Source organism: Alligator sinensis, unplaced genomic scaffold, assembly GCF_000455745.1.
Source record: "Alligator sinensis unplaced genomic scaffold, ASM45574v1 scaffold1145_1, whole genome shotgun sequence".
Classification (NCBI taxonomy): domain Eukaryota; kingdom Metazoa; phylum Chordata; order Crocodylia; family Alligatoridae; genus Alligator; species Alligator sinensis.
This window is the reverse complement of record NW_005843166.1, coordinates 56,674-74,114: the sequence shown is the minus strand read 5'-3', so window position 1 is coordinate 74,114 and position 17,441 is coordinate 56,674. Positions and strand designations below refer to the sequence as shown.

The 17,441-nt window shown below is 41.8% G+C and overlaps 1 protein-coding gene across 4 annotated transcripts in view; it reads right to left on the bottom strand.

Annotated features, from left to right (window-relative positions):
• The window catches only part of MYH10 (myosin heavy chain 10), a 106,303-nt gene that overhangs the window by 40,207 nt on the left and 48,655 nt on the right, over positions 1–17,441 (bottom strand). For all 4 annotated transcript variants that reach the window (XM_025194171.1, XM_025194172.1, XM_025194174.1 and 1 more), the window contains 8 exons: positions 16,999–17,062; positions 15,421–15,519; positions 12,592–12,735; positions 12,213–12,308; positions 7,397–7,515; positions 6,763–6,915; positions 6,082–6,255; positions 2,460–2,633 (listed from right to left, as the gene is read on the bottom strand). In XM_025194171.1, the coding sequence (XP_025049956.1) occupies positions 2,460–2,633; positions 6,082–6,255; positions 6,763–6,915; positions 7,397–7,515; positions 12,213–12,308; positions 12,592–12,735; positions 15,421–15,519; positions 16,999–17,062 (1,023 nt within the window). The remainder of the gene's footprint in view (positions 1–2,459; positions 2,634–6,081; positions 6,256–6,762; positions 6,916–7,396; positions 7,516–12,212; positions 12,309–12,591; positions 12,736–15,420; positions 15,520–16,998; positions 17,063–17,441) is intronic.

Here is a 17,441-nt window from a genome sequence, read left to right as displayed (position 1 = left end):
GTTAAGTACAGAACAAATGACACAGAGGTCATATCAAACCCTCAGTACTGGGGAAAGCAGAAGTTGCAGACAGTTTCTGATACAGAGGAGAATGGGAAGTCAGCATATGGACAGGTTGTATGAGGAACAGAAATGTATACAAGACATTAACATATGCAATGAGCTCAGCAGCACCTACAGAAGCTAGCTAAATGGTTGTACATGCTGCAAAGGGAGAATGCAATTTAAACCTTTGTGTCAACTGAGATTTCCTTCTGCCAAGTATGAAAGTAAAAGCCACTCAGAAGTCGATTGCAGCTATTTCGCACACATCATATATATCAGCATAACTATAACAAAGGCTGATTGTTTGACACAATGAGGGGGTGGGGGGAACCACCTACCAGAATACCATTATTTACAGAAAAGGAAGCGTTCATGTAACCCTGGAAGCCGAAGGAGACATAAGAATTCTAGAACAAACAGGAAAATTCAATGGCAACAAGTCATATCTGGCCTAGATAACAGGGGTGTGCGAAACAGGCCATATTAGATTCGGATTTGGCCCAAATCGGGGACAGTGATTCAAATCACTGATTCGGATCACTGTCCCCAATTCGATTTGGCTGAACCCAAACCTGAAGATTTGATGCCGATTTGGAGAATCAGCGATTTGGCCATAGACACAGCTTTAAAATGTTTTTCTTACATACCTCGAGGTACCAGGTGCAGCTCATGAATGCTGTGATGCTGGGAAGAGGTCCCCTGCATGCTCAGTGGTGAACCTGGAAGTAGACCGGAAGTGGTTCCAGTCCACTTCTGGGTCCGTTGGGGAGCACGCGGCGGGCATGCCTGGCTCAGCGATTGGCCGTGGGGGGACCCTGGGTGCTCCCAGGGGACACCAGTCACCGAGCCAAAGGGGTCAACTGGGAAGGGAGGGGCAGACAGGGGGCTCACTATGCTCTCCCTGGCAGACCCAGAAGTGGACCAGAACTGCTTCTGGTCCACTTCTGGGTCTGCTGCCAAGCACACTGGGGAGCACCCGGCACTCCTGTGGGACGCTCCATCCACCTCAGCATTGCAGTGTTGATGAGCCACCTGGTACGTGGAGGTATGTAGAAAATACATTTAATGCTGTGTCTATGTCTGAATCACTGAATCTCTCCAAATCAATTCAGAGGGCTCCGATTCGATTCGGAGAGATTAAAAAGGTCTCCCGATTCGATTTGGAGATTTGGCCACTGAATCGGGCTGAATCTCCGCCAAACTGAATCAGGGACTGAAGCTTCGCACAGCCCTACTAGATAGATGATACAAGTACTAAACACTGGCAATAGTTACAGACTTAAGTGAGCCATTTCATCATGGTAAACTGTCTTTTTCACAACTAGGGTCCAGGTCCAATGAGTCCCAATAGCAAACACAAAGACTGAAAGAGTAATGAAGACCAAAATACATTTTTAGCCCTAAACGGGATTCTTTACACACATGCACTTAGAAAGAGAAGCATAAAGGTGGGAAACAAAATAAAAGAAGCTGGTATTGTCACTAACCTGTCTGATCAAAACACAGGACTTCGAAGTCAAGAGCCATTAAATCTACAATCTTAAGAATGCCAATTTCAAAGCAACTAAATTCCTTTCAACAGAAACCCTTACAAAAAATCCAGCTGCCACGCAAAACAGCATCAAATAGAATAAGTATGTTTGCAATAACTAATAGTTTGTGAACTAATATAGTCATTGAACTAAATAACACATTTTAGTCTATTTTTACATCTTAAATTTCTTCTGTTTATTTAACATCCTCTTACAGCTCTAACACTTTACAGTATGGTTCAGTAGTATGAATTTAATTCCCAAATGTTTTAAGAAAGAAGCTAAACTCTTCTTACATTTGAGTCATATAATGTCTGAATATCATATTTTCTTGCATATAACCTGCACATTTCCCCCCTAAAACCAGCTGGGGAAAATTAAGAGTACTCATTTTATGTGAGGAAAAGGCCTCCCCATGGGTCTGAACATTTGGCAGGGGCAGAGGGGTACAAAGCAATGCAGTGCTAATTGCTGCAGCTTCCTTCCCTCCCTTGCCAAGTTGCTGGACCTGTAAGGGTTGGACCCAGAGCACGTGAGTCTGGGACTGTGCACTGGCTCTATAACTGTTGCTGATGTGCCCATATCAGACCTAGCCACAAGACTCCAGCTCCAGTGCCAGCACACCTTCCAGCCCTAGCACGTGGCTCCCAATCCCTAAGCTCTGAGTCCTGGCACATAGTCCCCAACCCTGTAGACCTCAGATCTCAAATACTTAATGAAACTCTAAGGTAAGATCTTTTTTCCTTCTTGGAGCCTTCTCAAAATGAGATGTATGTTATAGTCAGATAAAAGATGACAATATAGCTAAACCTTTAAGAAAAATCTTCTATTTACAACAGATCAGTCATTTTCTGATCAAATGGTTCACCATGCAACCCTTACCTTCCCTGCATAATGAATAATGCAGAAGTCAGCCTTGTCCTTTAGCTGCCTTGGTTTTTGGAATTTAGAGTGGGATCCTTGTTCTTGGACCAATTTTTCCACAAAGGTCTTGTCAGTAGCTTTAGGGAACCAGCACTCTTCATCAAGTAAAGCCAATACACCAGGAGGGTTTGCCTAAGAAACAGGTATTGGATATTGAAGTAAGCCTTTACACCAACACTAGTTTTTTGTTTTTTTAATATCTGTATTGACTATTACAACCATTGCATTGACTATTAAAACCATTGACTATTAAAAAAAAAAAAAAAAAAAAAAAAAAAAAAAAAAGAGGCAAAGCCCTCCAAAGTGATACCTGAAATAAGATTTCCCCTTGATAATCTTAAAGAAAGAAAGAAAAAAAAGGTTTATTGGACCTTGATGATATTGGTAAAAGTAGACCATTTTTAGGAAGTCAGTTGTGCAGTCTGAGATGGCATTAAACCTTAACCTGCGACTGCTCTGAAACTGTTCTTAGCTTTATGACTAACAGTCTACAGTTCTACACTTAAAAACTGTAGACTGTTATAAGTCATAAAGCTAAGAACAGTTTCAGAGCAGTCGCAGGTTAAGGTTTAATGCCATCTCAGACTGCACAACTGACTTTCCACTAGCGGGCCTGGCGAGCGGGAGCATGGACAGCAGCTAGGACTTTTCCTGGGAGAGAAGAGGGTGGCACGTAGCTCAGATGCAGAAAAACCACCATGGTGGCTATGGCTTCCATCACTTTGCAGCCAGGAGGAGCCAGCTGGGAGGAGGTGGGGGCAGGGCCAAACACATTTCAAGTGAATGGATGGGGGGGAGAAGTAAAGAGAAAGGAGGATTAAGGGCCAAAATCTTGCATGTTTCACTGAATTAAGATGGGGGAGTGGGGGTTGGTAGTGATGGGGAGGGCTGGGGTATTACTCATACCGGGACAGAGCTGAGACTCCGTAGGCTTACTGCATACGTAACACACTGGGACAGAGCTGAGAACCAGTTTGTAGCCTACCTGGTGGTTTCCATTCTCTGGTATATATTTTTAATGGAGATAGGTAGTAGGGCTATGCAAACCTTCAGTACCCAACTTGATTCGGCAGAGATTTGGCCTAATTCAGTGGCTGAACCTCCAAATCCGAAATCAAATCGAGGACCTTTTAAATCTTTCTGAGTCAAATTGGAACCCTCTGAATGGATTCGGAGACAGACATAGATTTAAATGTTTTTTCTACATACCTCAAGGTACCAGGCAGCTTGTGAATGCTGCAATGCTGGGGCAAATGGCAGGGGCGACGCATAGGGGGTGCACGCGGGTGTATGTGCACCCCGAGCATGGCGGTGCACCCCCTGCAAAAAGGCGTCACTGACACTGTTGGTGGTGCCTGTGGGCAGTCCGCAATTCTTGTTGGCCACCGCTGCCGGCGGCTGGTTGCCGACCCTTGGTCGGAGCTTGCCACTCCCCCCACCCCGGCCACCAACAGCACCGGCGGTGTCTGTGGGAGCTCCCCCGCCTACTGCTGCCACCATGTCCTCCCAGCTGCTGGGGGCACGCGCTGTTCATGGCTAATGGAGCGTCCTACAGGAGCATGGGGGACTCCCCAGCACACTCGGCAACTGACCCGGAAGTGGACCACAAGCACTTCTGGGTCTGCTGGGGAGTGTGCGGGGGGCTATGCCCCCCAGCTCGGCAACTGGTGCCTCCTGGGTCCGGGGGGGGGGGGGGTAGAGCACCTGGGGTCCCCCCATAGCTGATTGCCAAGCCGGGGTGGTGCAGGCTCCCCCCCGTGCACTCCCTGCCAGACCCAGAAGGGGACTGGATGTAATTCTGGGTTTGCCGCTGAGCACCTGGGAGACCCTCTGCACTCCTGTGGGAGGCTCCATCTGCCCCAGCATTACAGCGTTCATGAGCTGTATCTGGTACCTCAAGGTATGTAGAAAAAACATTTAAAGCTGCGTCTATATCTGAATCGTTGATTCTCCAAATCAGCATCGAATCTTCAGATTCAGCCAAATCAAATCAGAGACAGTGATCCGAATCAATGAATCAAATCATCTGTCCCCATTTCAGGCTGAATCTGAATTGGATAGGGTCCACTCTGCACACCCCTAATAGGTAGTAGGATTGCTGTTGTTTGCATGGGGGTGTTAAAGAAGCAGCAAACTGGTGAGCTGCACCTGGGTGCTCAGAGTGGTCAGAGTATGCTGCGGCTGCATCCACTAGGGGCAAGAGGGGGTTTGGCTTAGGGCGTCACCACCCCCTTTGGCAACAGAGTTCAGGAGGGTTGAAAGTTTGCCTATGGAACAAAGGCATACAAGGTTCTTTGGGTAAATCCGATATTTTTTTTATTAGACCAACTAAAGTGTGGAACAAAGGAGTGGAAAGGGCTGGGATTGGTGCATGCTAGGATGTTGTAGGAACAAAAATGGAACAGTTTATCTTATTGGAGGAGACTAACAATACCCAGGAATGACTTGGATAAAATGGATCTAAAGATACCTCTCACCAGAAGTGGCATAAGTAAAATGGTTAGAGCAGCTGTTCCCAACATGGTGCCCACAGGCACCGTGGTGCCCCACAAGGTTTATTCAGGTGCCCACATGCATTTTCACAATCAGTAAAATCATTATTCCAACAAAAAACGCTGTTATATTGGCGCCCGTTGCTTTTTCTTTTAAATTCCAATGTGCCCTCGGGCATGTAAATGTTGGGAACCCCTGGGTTAGAGGGTACTTAACATGAATTAACATCCTTTAATGGGAGAATGCTCCTATTGTAAGCATCTTTATGACAGTTTAAAAGGTAATCTGTAACACTGCCCTAAGTCTCTGGTCTATGTTGCTTTTAGCTATATTTTAGAAAGTTCCAACACAAAATAAGATTATGTTGCAACAGCTTAATAATTCATTACAGTGTCATCATTATTTACAGAAGTTTAGGATAAGCTGTGGGTCCTGGCTCTGTTGGAGAAGGGGAAAATGGAAGGGAAGGACAAGGTAAAAAAAAAAATCTCTCAGTATTGGTGGGCATCCTGAACTTAAACTGCTTCTAATGCCTTTGCAAACAGATTGGGGTGGTATTCTACCCCCACAAATTGAGCAACCACTAGAATCATTTAGCCAAGTACAATGAAAACAAACTTGAGAAACTGGCCTCCTAAAAGCTCACTCTTACACACGAGGACAATTTCTGGGGGAAACCTGGACCCACATAAGTTAATGCGAGTTTTGCACATACAGACTTTAGAGAGTTTGGATTTCACCCTAAATCAAACATATTAAACATTCTAAAAATATTTAGGCATAGCTTAGCTTGAAGGTGAAAGCAAAAAGGACCAGGTTACTATTTTAAAAGATACTAGGTGAAAGTATTTAACTTTGTGTCACCTAACAATGCGCATCATGTCCTCGCATACAAATAGGATTATGTCAGTGGGCAAAGTTTAGAAACCAAATTCTACTACTTAGTAGTTTATTATCAGCGATTGGATGTTTGAATTAATTTACTTGATAGGACAACTTAAAAGAGGATCCATACCTGGCCCAGAGGAGACAAGGAAAAAAGAAAGAAAAGTGCATACACAAAAAGCACAACCCAAACAAAACTTACAGGCCTTTCTATTAAATCAATGCAAGGCTGTAGATCCAGTCCAAAATCAATGAAGTTCCATTCTATACCCTCTCGCTGGTACTCTTCCTGTTCCAGGATAAACATGGTGTGGTTGAACAATTGCTGCAACTTCTCATTGGTATAGTTGATACAGAGTTGCTCAAAAGAGTTCAGCTACAAAATATTTTGTGAATTAGTCAAATAATTCAATAGCAGGGTTTATCATCATTACATACATTGAAAGAAATGTTCACAGAGTAAAAATCTCATTCTATTAAAGTATAGTTTCCTTTAATTTATAAGAAGTTTACCAGGCCTAAAATTATTCAGTAATAGTTCAAATCACTGGCAAAATACTGATAACACCATCTCCAGTAGTGGACAGAAGACTACTATGCAACAGGAACAAAAAACCCCCAAAAGCCTGCTACCAAAGAATAAATGGTTATTCACGGGTAGGTACACTTTAAGAATAAAAATTGTGGCTTTTCTGTTTTTTTAGTTTAGCCACAACCTTTACATTTCCTAAAGCTAATTAAATACTTCATGAAGTCTTTGTTGCATCTTGCAAGAAATCATTTTACTGCTGTCAGTCAAATCAGAAATTATTGTAAGTGCTTTAGAGGGAAACTAGTCTGTAAAGATATGCATTATTTCCTAATAGTTTGTTTTATGATATACCTCAAAAATCTCAAATCCAGCAATATCCAGAATGCCAATAAAAGATGCTCCCTGTCGTTTGGTCCTATCCAGAGCTTTATTAATTCGGTGAACAAGCCAGCGGAAGAGACGTTCATAGGTGGCTTTTGCCAAGGCTTCCACTGCAAAATCTGCCTGGAAGTCAAAATATATTAAACATTTATTCTAATATATTCTGATTTATTATAATAAATCATATAACAACAACATATATTCAAGATTTTAAAACCATATTAAACATCAAAATAACAGAGAGAGATGTTTTCACAAATAACTGCTCAAAGTGTAATACAGTCAATTCCACTGAACTAAGAAAACAAACAGCACAGATTTTCATTTGGTTAGCAATGAAAAACACTGAATTTTTAAGCAACATATTAGGTGTTCTGAAAATGTGATACTTACAACTGTATGAGAATCAAGACCAGCAGGAGGTAAAAGATTTTTCTTGTATTCTATACATTCTTTGGTTTTGCCAAACAAAACTATTTAGTACAATAATTTGTTTAAAGAGGACCTAAAATGATCATGACTAACTTTAAGCAGCTTTCAGTGAATTTAGATGAAAGGTAGCTTTACTTTCTTTCTATACACTAAAAAAAATCTCACAACTTACTTGTTCTTTAGTTTGGGCTTTCTGAACGTAGTCTCTGCCAACTTTAATGCGTGGTGTAAGTATAGCCCGGGTAAACTCCATTACATTCATTCCCAGGAGGTGGCAGAGTTTCTGTGCAACTGAAGTTAAAAACCCCCAAAAACAAACAGAAAAAAGAAAAAGTTAAGATACTTGAATATTCAAATTGCCACAGCAACTAGTTAGAATATTAAGGCAACAGGCTCTTGAACCTGTGACTGGCTTAATAATTTTTATTAAAAACTCAAAATAGTCTTATTATATACAAGGCTGATGGTTGTTAAATTATATCTTATATCTGTAAGGAGCCTGTGTATAGACACGGACCCCTAGCTTTCCATTACAATTCATGTGTCTTTTGTTATAGAATGCCAGATATTACTAGCTTAAGAAAATGGGTAGAAGCCTCACATTTTAGCAGGCGACATACTCAATACTACTAAGGCTTCCTATAATGCACTGCTATGTTTCAATGCAGGCAGGAATGTCAATGGATTGCTATGGATATTTCTGACTATGCTGCACCACACCATGCAGAACTGTCACTTTTTCCATCTATGGGGCTCCTGGAGGGGCTGGAACCTGGGGGCATGGCTAGGTACAGAGTCCTGCTGGGTATACATTTCAGCAGTAGCAGGTGAGTAAATGGCTGTGTTAACCTATGTGGCACTGCTGCCACTGATCTGGATGCGGTCCATAAGGACATGCAAGTTTGACACCCCTGGTTTAAAGTATCTGATACAGGACAATATGAAAGCAAGACTATTAAGTAAATAGGCCATGGACCGTTTCTGATTTGGCAACACCTCTACTATTTTTTACGCTCTTTTTCTATATGCATATTCTTTCCTAATTGAATTTACTATTAATAGCAGAAGCATTTGGACTTAACCTCAAAAATGAATCTGATAGTCAAGATATTCTTAGCTTTAGGGCTAAGTATTTTTCTCAAGTTTCCCAAGCCTCCTCAGTAAAATATCCAGTATGATAATGATAACAACAGCCTCTCTATTTTTTTCAATATGATATTTAACAAAACAACTGATTTTCTCTTCTACAAAGTAGGAAACTGCTCGTTCTGGAACAGGTGTTAGAAAGTTAGTATATATAAAAACTACTACCTGCATTTTATTAGTATTGAATATACTGTAATCTATCTTCAAAGCTCCAGGTTCCATATAGAGGTTATACTGCTAACAAAGTTCTAGTGCTGATTACCAGAATTTGGAGAGGCATTTTATTTTGCTTATGTAAAAGGCATAATTTTCTTATCCTATTATTGAGACACCCTCTCTCTCTCTCTCTGAGCTCCCCAACCCCGACCAGCTTCAAGGTGCTTGGACCTATGCCTCCTATGCCCCAGCATACTGGATGCTCGTGAGCGTGCCTCCTATGCCTCCAGCACATTGGACCCATGTCTTCTAACAAGCGTTTATACCTGGGGCATAGCATCTTCCACCCTTTTTCTCTTGGAGCTGGCCCACTGGGCAGCCAACAGCTAGAGCTATGGGGCCAGAAGGAATAAAAGCAGAGAGGAAGCCCAAGGAAGAGGGTCCTGCCCTGCCCTTGAAGATTGGGAGCTCCGAGTTCTGGCTCTTGCTCCTAAGGATGTTTATGAATTTTAACCAAATGCATCATGGACATTGACTTATAGCTGAAGTCATGTAGTTATAATCCAGAGTAGTGCCACCACTTACATTTTAGTAGTAGAGAAATGACCTAGCTTCATGGACTTGCAGTAATGCAAGCTAGGGGGTAGGGGCTAAGGGAGATGACTCGCTTACACTGAACAGAGTATTCCAAAAATGAAACATCAATCCTCAGCATGCCCAACTCTACCCTCTGGTATAAACTGGGTGTTGTGGTAAGACATATCACAGAAGAAAATGGGACCGTGAACAAGAGTCAGCTGGTGTCCAATGCAGCAAGATAGACTAGCCACAGAGTACTGGAAAAGGCTGAATCATATACACATGTGGGTTTATCTCCATCATGGAAAGTCAGGGACCTTGAGGTTTGCTACTAACAATCCATCAGGCTCTCTCTTCCTCCCCAGACACACTCTTCCCTGTTAAGGATTCTGGGTAATATCTTCCAACAAGTTGTTCCTGTAATGACTGCCACTGGAAGGCTTTCCAAACAGTCCAGTCTGGGCATCTATTCCAGCCAATGAGGAGAGCCCTCCTTCTTGGGTACAGTATCATGTGATGAAGCCTGCTTTCTGCAACTGGTACCACTTAGGCAGTTTGCCCAATGTAATGCAAAAAATACACAGATAGCGGGGTAAAGGGCTCAGTCCCCCTTGTCAGACCAGTATGCACCTTCCTGAGCCAGTCAGTCAGGCTCCCTCTTGCCTGTTTTCCAAGTTTCCAAGCTGCTTTCCCTCTTGGCTGGCCAGAGAGCTAGCCTCCACAGGAGGGAGTTTTTGGTTCCGTCTGATCTATAGTCATCTCAGAGGGATGCAAGCATAAAATCTGGGTCTCTCTCCCACCTCTGACTTAACCCTTATCCTAAGACATCTGTGGCTTTATGGCTCCCTCTGTGTGTTACAGGTATTGTACAATTAACTGTGTAATTGTGCATTTACCTTGAAACCAGCTACACCTGCAAAGTAGCTATCACACGATAAATCAGCTAAAAAGTTAGCCAGTGTGTATGAAATTTACAGATGGTCAAAAATGTGTACTAATTTTACAGATTGTTGCAATCGAGCTTTAATTTGCACATGTAACAGGGTCTCCTCTGCAGCTGGGAGCCTGAGCAGACAGGGATGCACCATGCCTAGCATGAAACCTCTGAGGCCTAGGAAATGTGGCTACCATAATCCCCAAGGTTTGGTGGTGCATGAAACCCCCGGGCTCTCATGGGGTTTTTGGGACTAGCTGCGTTTCACCTGTAGACAGGAATGAGGCACCCTGCAGCTGACAGGGCTCTGTGTGAGGCACAGCCAGGACCCAGAACCCATCAGCTGCAGGGATTCTCAGTCCCAGCTGTGCCCTCAAAGGGGGCTCCCAGCCATGGGTGCCTGCTCTTTGCAGGGAGAGCCCAGGATTGGGTTCCCCTTACACGGACAGTAAGGTGTAATTGGATCTAATGTGTAATCCCACAATCATGTCTCCTGCCATCCATGTGTGCCGTGGCAGGAAGTGCAATTGTGTGGATCATGCGTTAGATCCAATCATGTCTTTACCTGCACATGCAGAGAGTCTGGAAATTATTTCTGCTTACTGTCCAAATGGAAAACTTCCTGTTTGCTTAAAAACAAAATTCTGCTCTTTCAGATTCAGAATATTACCCTTGAAGTATCTCTCCGAAGAACTAAAATTGCAATGTGCCTAGATTAATCTGTGAAATATTCAAGGGGGCAAAGAGAAATAAGTGCATCTTTAAGGGCAGAGCCATCCCTAGCGGTGTGTGGGGCCTGGGGCATAAAAGCCTGTGTGAGCAGGGGGATTGGCGAGTGGCTGGAGCACAAAGCTGGTGGCACATGGCAGCCGCATGTAGTGGTGGTGCCCTTGGTGGGGCCTGTACAGCACTGTCTGCAGGGACCCCAAGGAACACCTCTTGTTTAAAGGCAATTACGTAATGTTATGTTGTGTCCATTTACAGGAGGTTTTGGGTGCCTGCTTAATTGCGTTTAGCTAGCATTTTTCAACCTAATAGGAATTTAAATAGAAGGTACTGTCACAAATCATAACTGTTCATAATTTAAACCCAGAAACATAAGAACAACTTTGTTCTATTGTGTACACCAATTGTGTCTGCACTGAAATATTTTTTATTTGGTTACTGTGGAAAGATACATGCCAAACATCTGACTTAAAATTCTTTTAAATACAAAAATTATTTGCTTTATAAATCAAGTTTTGAAATCTTAACTACAAAAGATAACTATTAACTCAAGACATCATTAATATGGAACAAAAGTGACTAACTAAATACAGCTCCACTGAAATCCAGCCTTTCATAACACAAGGGGCCAGTGAGTTTTAGGTACTGAGATCTTGTAGTCACAGCTGTTTAGAGTATCTAAACAGCTTAGTTTAATGTTTTATTTATTCATTTAAAAAGAAAAGGGAAGGAAAAAAAAAAAAAGATTCCAAAGCTATCTTTGGACATGAAAACAACCAAAGTTCACTGAAGTTCAGGTGAGTTTTAAATTCTTTTCAGATGATGCCTTCCATAACAGGATTTAGAAGGCTAGAACCCAAGTACTAGACTGAAACACCTTGAGGGACTAGTCTCCATAATTAAGCAGTCCTTCCCATACCAAACTAACTGATCTTTAAAGCATCACTGATATAATAGTAAATGCTAGGTCACACCATCCTGCCATTTCAGAAATCAGATTTTCTAAATACAGTGTTTAATTTCAGACATTTCACGAAGGAAATTCTGCACAGATCCAGGATTCTGGCAACGTAACCAATGTCAAGAATTAAAGTAAATAAAGCAATTTTTAATGCACACTTTTCTCCTGGTGTTTAAGTCTTTGCTGATAAGCAATTAATGAAGTTACAAGTAAAATACCTGCTCAGAATTTAGAACGAATGAAAACCTTTTTTGGTGTCTGCTGACAGAAATTTAATTTCTGTACAAATGAAGACTACAGCAGAGAGTAAGAGAGTTTTAAGAGCTTCCCTATACTGTTACATTTGTGGCCTCTCCCTGGCAGTGAACTTTAACAGGTACAATTTTCTGAGCTTCTGTACTCCGATGCACGATGAATACATTTTAGTCATAAAAATAACAACTTGCCATACAACACATAGGAGGCCCCTAAATACGGCCGATTTACCTGTATTTTCTGGCATAGAAGCCTGATCAGTATTCCTCTCCTTCTTGAAGGAAATGTTACCAAATTGCAGTACTGAGGACACCACTTTCAGCATTGCTATGTCAAAAGACAAACAACACAGCAGTTGACAGGATAAGGATCATCTTAACCAGACACTCATATACATACTTCCCACCCATATTTTCAACATGCATATAAGCTCAGGAAAAAAAAAGAATTAAGTAAGACAAAAGGTAAAGAAACGTTTACCATAGACTCTTGATGCATTCAAGCTAGATCGGCTAAGTCTGTCAACACTTTTCATTTGGTTTATAGATACCTTCACACAAAAAGCAAAAACCAAGTGGCTTCTGGAAATCACAAGAGCTTAACAACTTACATAAGATCTCTTCATGGGAAAAGCCCATTATGTGCATGGCTTCCATAGTCTCCTGAAAATTATCCTTGTCTTGCTGCCCAGGAATGGGGATATAGCCATTGGATAAAAATCTGTAATTGTTAAATCCTTCAAGCAGCAAGTCAGCTGTAGTGATGGAAAAATTAAATCCAAGATAAAAGCTTTGCACATGTTTATTTTTCATTTCATTTTGTTTTCTTTACAAAAAAATAGAATACCATTTTATTCAGTTAATGAATTGGCATTTAAATAAGATGATTATACACTATTATACTAATCTCAGCAGTTCATTTTTCTCCAACTCTAGACCAATGATTCTCAAAATCAGGGTGCCGAGAGAACTTTAAGGGCGCTGCAGAGTGCTACACAAGGTGTACAATCATGATTCAAAGGATACACCCAGAGATTTCAGGTAGAAAAACCAGTGCTGGAAACGTACTGACTTGTTGTGGTCTTCAGGAGTTCTTTGCAACAGAAGAATTCCTCCCTTTTTTTTGTTGGTGGAAACATAAGAGTAAGCTAAGAGCTGCCATTTTTTGAGAGTTCTAACAAGACATGATGCGAGTCCAAAAGGATTGAAAACTATTTCCTAGATATAGAGTAAGAGTTCTAAGATATGTAGCCAACTTTACTATCTTTTTAATATTAAAAAGATGCAGTTACTTCTAACTGGATTTATAACTACCTGTATTAGGTCTTTGCGTTGGATAACTACATGCTTTCCTGTTTGTGTGTTACTGAATTATTGTTAAGATCCTCTAAAGGAGGCCTTAACATGGATGTTCCTTCTACCCATATGTGATGGCCATACAAGTAAGAAAATACTAACATTTTAATTTATTTTTAAGTGTTAATGATCACCCTGATGTTCTAAACCACTGGCAGCTCTAACATTAAGGGGAAAACAATCAGGTTTCCAAAAGTGCATTTCCAAATATTACTGCGAATCTGAAGATATAAATAAATATTGCCTTTATGCCACAAGAACAACCTTTAGGGGGAGAGCAAATAGACATCTATACCATTTGCTGTACCATAAAATGCCCAAATCAGTGGCCGTGATAGCTTTTGCTGCCTTATTGCAGTAAATACTTGTTAACTTTATGGAACAAGAGCTTTGGCAGTCCTTGGCTGCCCCTGCTCACTAGGTGCCTTTGGCAGGAGCGCCCAGGGATTGAGGGCCCCAAAATTGCATACCCTGGGAATGCCTGACTTTTCTCCCAGCAAATCTCTAGTACATCTCTTTAAGCTGGGAAACCCTGGCTTTCTCCACTAACAGAGGCATTCCACAAAGATTCATCTCTGCAAATGGGGAATGTCACCTACTGTCCTACAGGATCGAGTGAGATGACTGGTGCTGCGCATGTTGCCTAATGAAATGGATCAGCTGTGCCTGATCAGCTTATGCTTTAAAATTGTAAGCAAACTGAATCAAAAAAGAACCTTCACGTGTTGATAAATGCTCCAGTAGATACTAGTCTGCACACACAACTAAAAATATTGGCCAATTTTTATGTTAATCTTCACTGATTTAAAATGCCAAGATCAGCCATTGCTGAAAAGTGGTATATCTTCAAGTAGTTTTATTAGGGGTGTATGAAATGGGCCATATTCAATTCAGATCCGGCCCAAATCGGAGGACAGTGATTCGATTCGGCTGAATCCAAATCTGAAGATTCCATGCTGATTCGGAGCATCAGTGATTTGGTCATAGACAGTTTTAAATGGTTTTCCTACATACCTCAAGGTACCAGGTGTGGCTCATGAATGCTGAGATGCTGGGGCAGATGAAGCATCCCACAGGAGTGCGGGGGACTCCCCCACACACTCTGTGGTGGACCTGGAAGTGGACCGGAAGTGGTTCTGGCCCACTTCCAGGTCTGCTGCCAAGCGTGTTGGGGACCCCCTCACGCTTCTGTGGGATGTTCCATCTGCCCCAGCATGTCAGCATTCATGAGCCACCTGGTACCTTGAGGTATGTAGAAAGAACATTTAAACCCATGTCTATGTCTGAATCACTGAATCTCTCCAAATCGATTTGGAGGGTTCCAATTTGATCTGGAGAGATTAAACGGTCTCCTGATTTGATTCGGATTCAGAGATTTAGCTGCCAAATTGGACCGAATTGAATCAGTGACTAAAGCTTCGCACAGCCCTAGTTATTATACCATGCAATGATAATTTTTAGTTAATAAGGGATGGAGTCATTCATCATAACCACTTCTCTGGAAAGTTAGTGTGCATGTTTAGGTAGTATGTGAAATCTACATCAATTAAACAGAAGAAGAGGAGAGGGGATTCACTGTCAACAGCAGCTGATAACTCCTGGAACAAGTACTACACTAAAATGTTCTTCCTTGACCTTTCATTGCATTTTGACCAATGGCTTGGAATTCTGCCCAGTATGTATATGGCTATTGCTACCAATATGCTTTGTCACTAGCCACCTGCGGACACTTTAGTTTCAGTTCCTGGCTAGGAGTTAGTGGACTGACTGACTGATCTACAAAGCCTTATATAGCCTGCACTGGTCCAGAACTTGTGATGTGGAAGTTGAATGGAAAATACTCTGGACATGCAACAAATTATCTGAACAATAGATCTCCTGCAGTATAACAATAAATGAATGAGCAAATGAATAAAATGAATGAGTGAATAAATAAATGAGTGAAAACAGCTGTCCTTTTTTCACTCCATCAGACCTTTATTTTTTCGAGCCCATGGCACAGCTCAAACTTCACTGTGCAAACTCTAAAACTAGTAAATTCAGAAAGAACTGAGTGAGGTTACAAAATGAGGTTTGTGACTTACACTTCAGGTGTTCTCCTGCCCCTGCTAGCAGCTGATAGAAGATATGAAATGTTCTTTCATCTTTGGCCTGACGAACAGCACGAGATTTTTCCAACAAGTCTGATCATATGCAGTTAAAGGAACTTGCACTTCACACCTTTATATGATAGATTCAAAAGCTGTGCCTCAAAATAAGTGATGTAATTTAATAGCAATGGCAGTGTGTAGATGAAACAAGGGGCGTGTGTCCACAATACTTTAAAGTGGGCTAAATGCTTTTGCACTGCTTTAATGGTGTCAGTGTTTGCATGCCTCAGCAGCGTATTGCACATTAAATTCCAGCTGCTATAGGAAATTTGGTGGCGTAATGCACCTTAAATGACTTGGGGCACAGCAAACTAAAACTCCTCTGAGGAATTTTAGTTTGCTACCCCTACAGCCATGGAGTGAAGCACCGGGCTCTGTGCAGCTCTGTGGCTCTGCAGGAAGCCTGGAAGCAGTCTGGGAAGGCAGGCTCTGTCCAAGAAAAGCAGTAAGCCTGATTTCCCGCCCCTCCTCCTCCCGGAGTCTGCCTGCCTGAGCTGCGTGGGGGCCCAGTGCTTCCCTCCACAGCTGCGGTGCCCCCCGGGACCACCTAAGCTGGGTGCCTGTGGGGGGGCTCTGCCGCTGCTGCGGAGGGAAGCACTAGCCCCTCCACAGTCCAGGGACCACTCCACCCACCAGCAGCTCGCCCTCCCCTCCCCACTGCCAGAGGCAGGTAAGTCAGCGGGGTGTGTGCATGACACAGGGGTTTAAAAATCGACCCTAAATTGAAGAGGTGTTTTTAAAAACCGACTGCTTCAATGTAGGGCCCCTGTTTCGTCTACATGTACCCAAAAGTGTTAGAGAGAGGTTTGTTTGGCGCTCGTCAGCAGAAAGAAAGCTGTTGTGTTGGACATCAGAGATCCTGTTGTCAGGCCTACAACTGGTTTTTTAAGATGCCTAATTTAACTAACCCCACCTGCACCTTTAGTAGTAACTAGGGTCTGCAAGTGAATTATTGAATATACAAGTGCATTTATTCTTACACTGTAAGACAGATCTGTTGTTTAAGGTAGTACCATTTTCATGAGTTACGTTTCAGAATAAAGAATAGTCAGAAAATCCAGTAGTTTTTAGTAAGTACCATATTTACTCAATTCTAAAGTTGGCAACCCACCAACAATTAAGACTTTAGACATGGAAAATTCTAAAATTTAGTTTTCCTGGTCTAGAATCTAATTGTTGGGGGGGGGGGGGGGGGGGGGGATCATCTTAAATTCAAAGTAAATCTTAGAATCAATTAAATATGGTATTAATTGTGATGTTTTGAGTAGTTTGTTGCACTTCTTGACAAAAAGGATAAATTGTTTTCCTATTTTCCAACAAAAATACATTGTAGATCAATGGAAGCATTCACTCTGATGCCTTACACATTGTTGTGTTCACTATATGTTAATTTTTACAAATGAGTTAATTTTGCACTGCATTCAAGTAGAGTCTGAGGCACAAAGCCATAAACATAGAAAAGGCTAAGTTGCTTCAAATTTTCACAGACATCATACTGCTGAAGTAGGATACAAGTCTCGATGTTGGCCCCAACAATATAACCAGTAACATCAAAGTTAATTCTGATGAACTTGCCCTGCAAAGGAAACAGGTTTGAAATTGCCGTCATCTATATTAAAGCATATTCCTACTTAAAAATGCAATTTGTTACAATTCAGTCTTAAAATGATTAATATGCATTTGGTATAGATTACAAAGCATCAAGATACCACTTATGCACAGTTATATTCCTTTAAAAAAACAAAACAATTATAAAATCAGATGCACTGTAAATAAAACAATATTTTTTTCTGGTAAAAAGTAATTCAAGGTTCATGCGTAATCCAATGTCATTTGAGTGTTCAGATAGATGAAAGGCACACAAGCGTTTTGAGCCCAGTTGGAAATACCCTTTTCTGAAGTAAATTCTTTGTCTACCTCCTTTCAGCTTCAACATTAAAACTACTAGGAAAGAC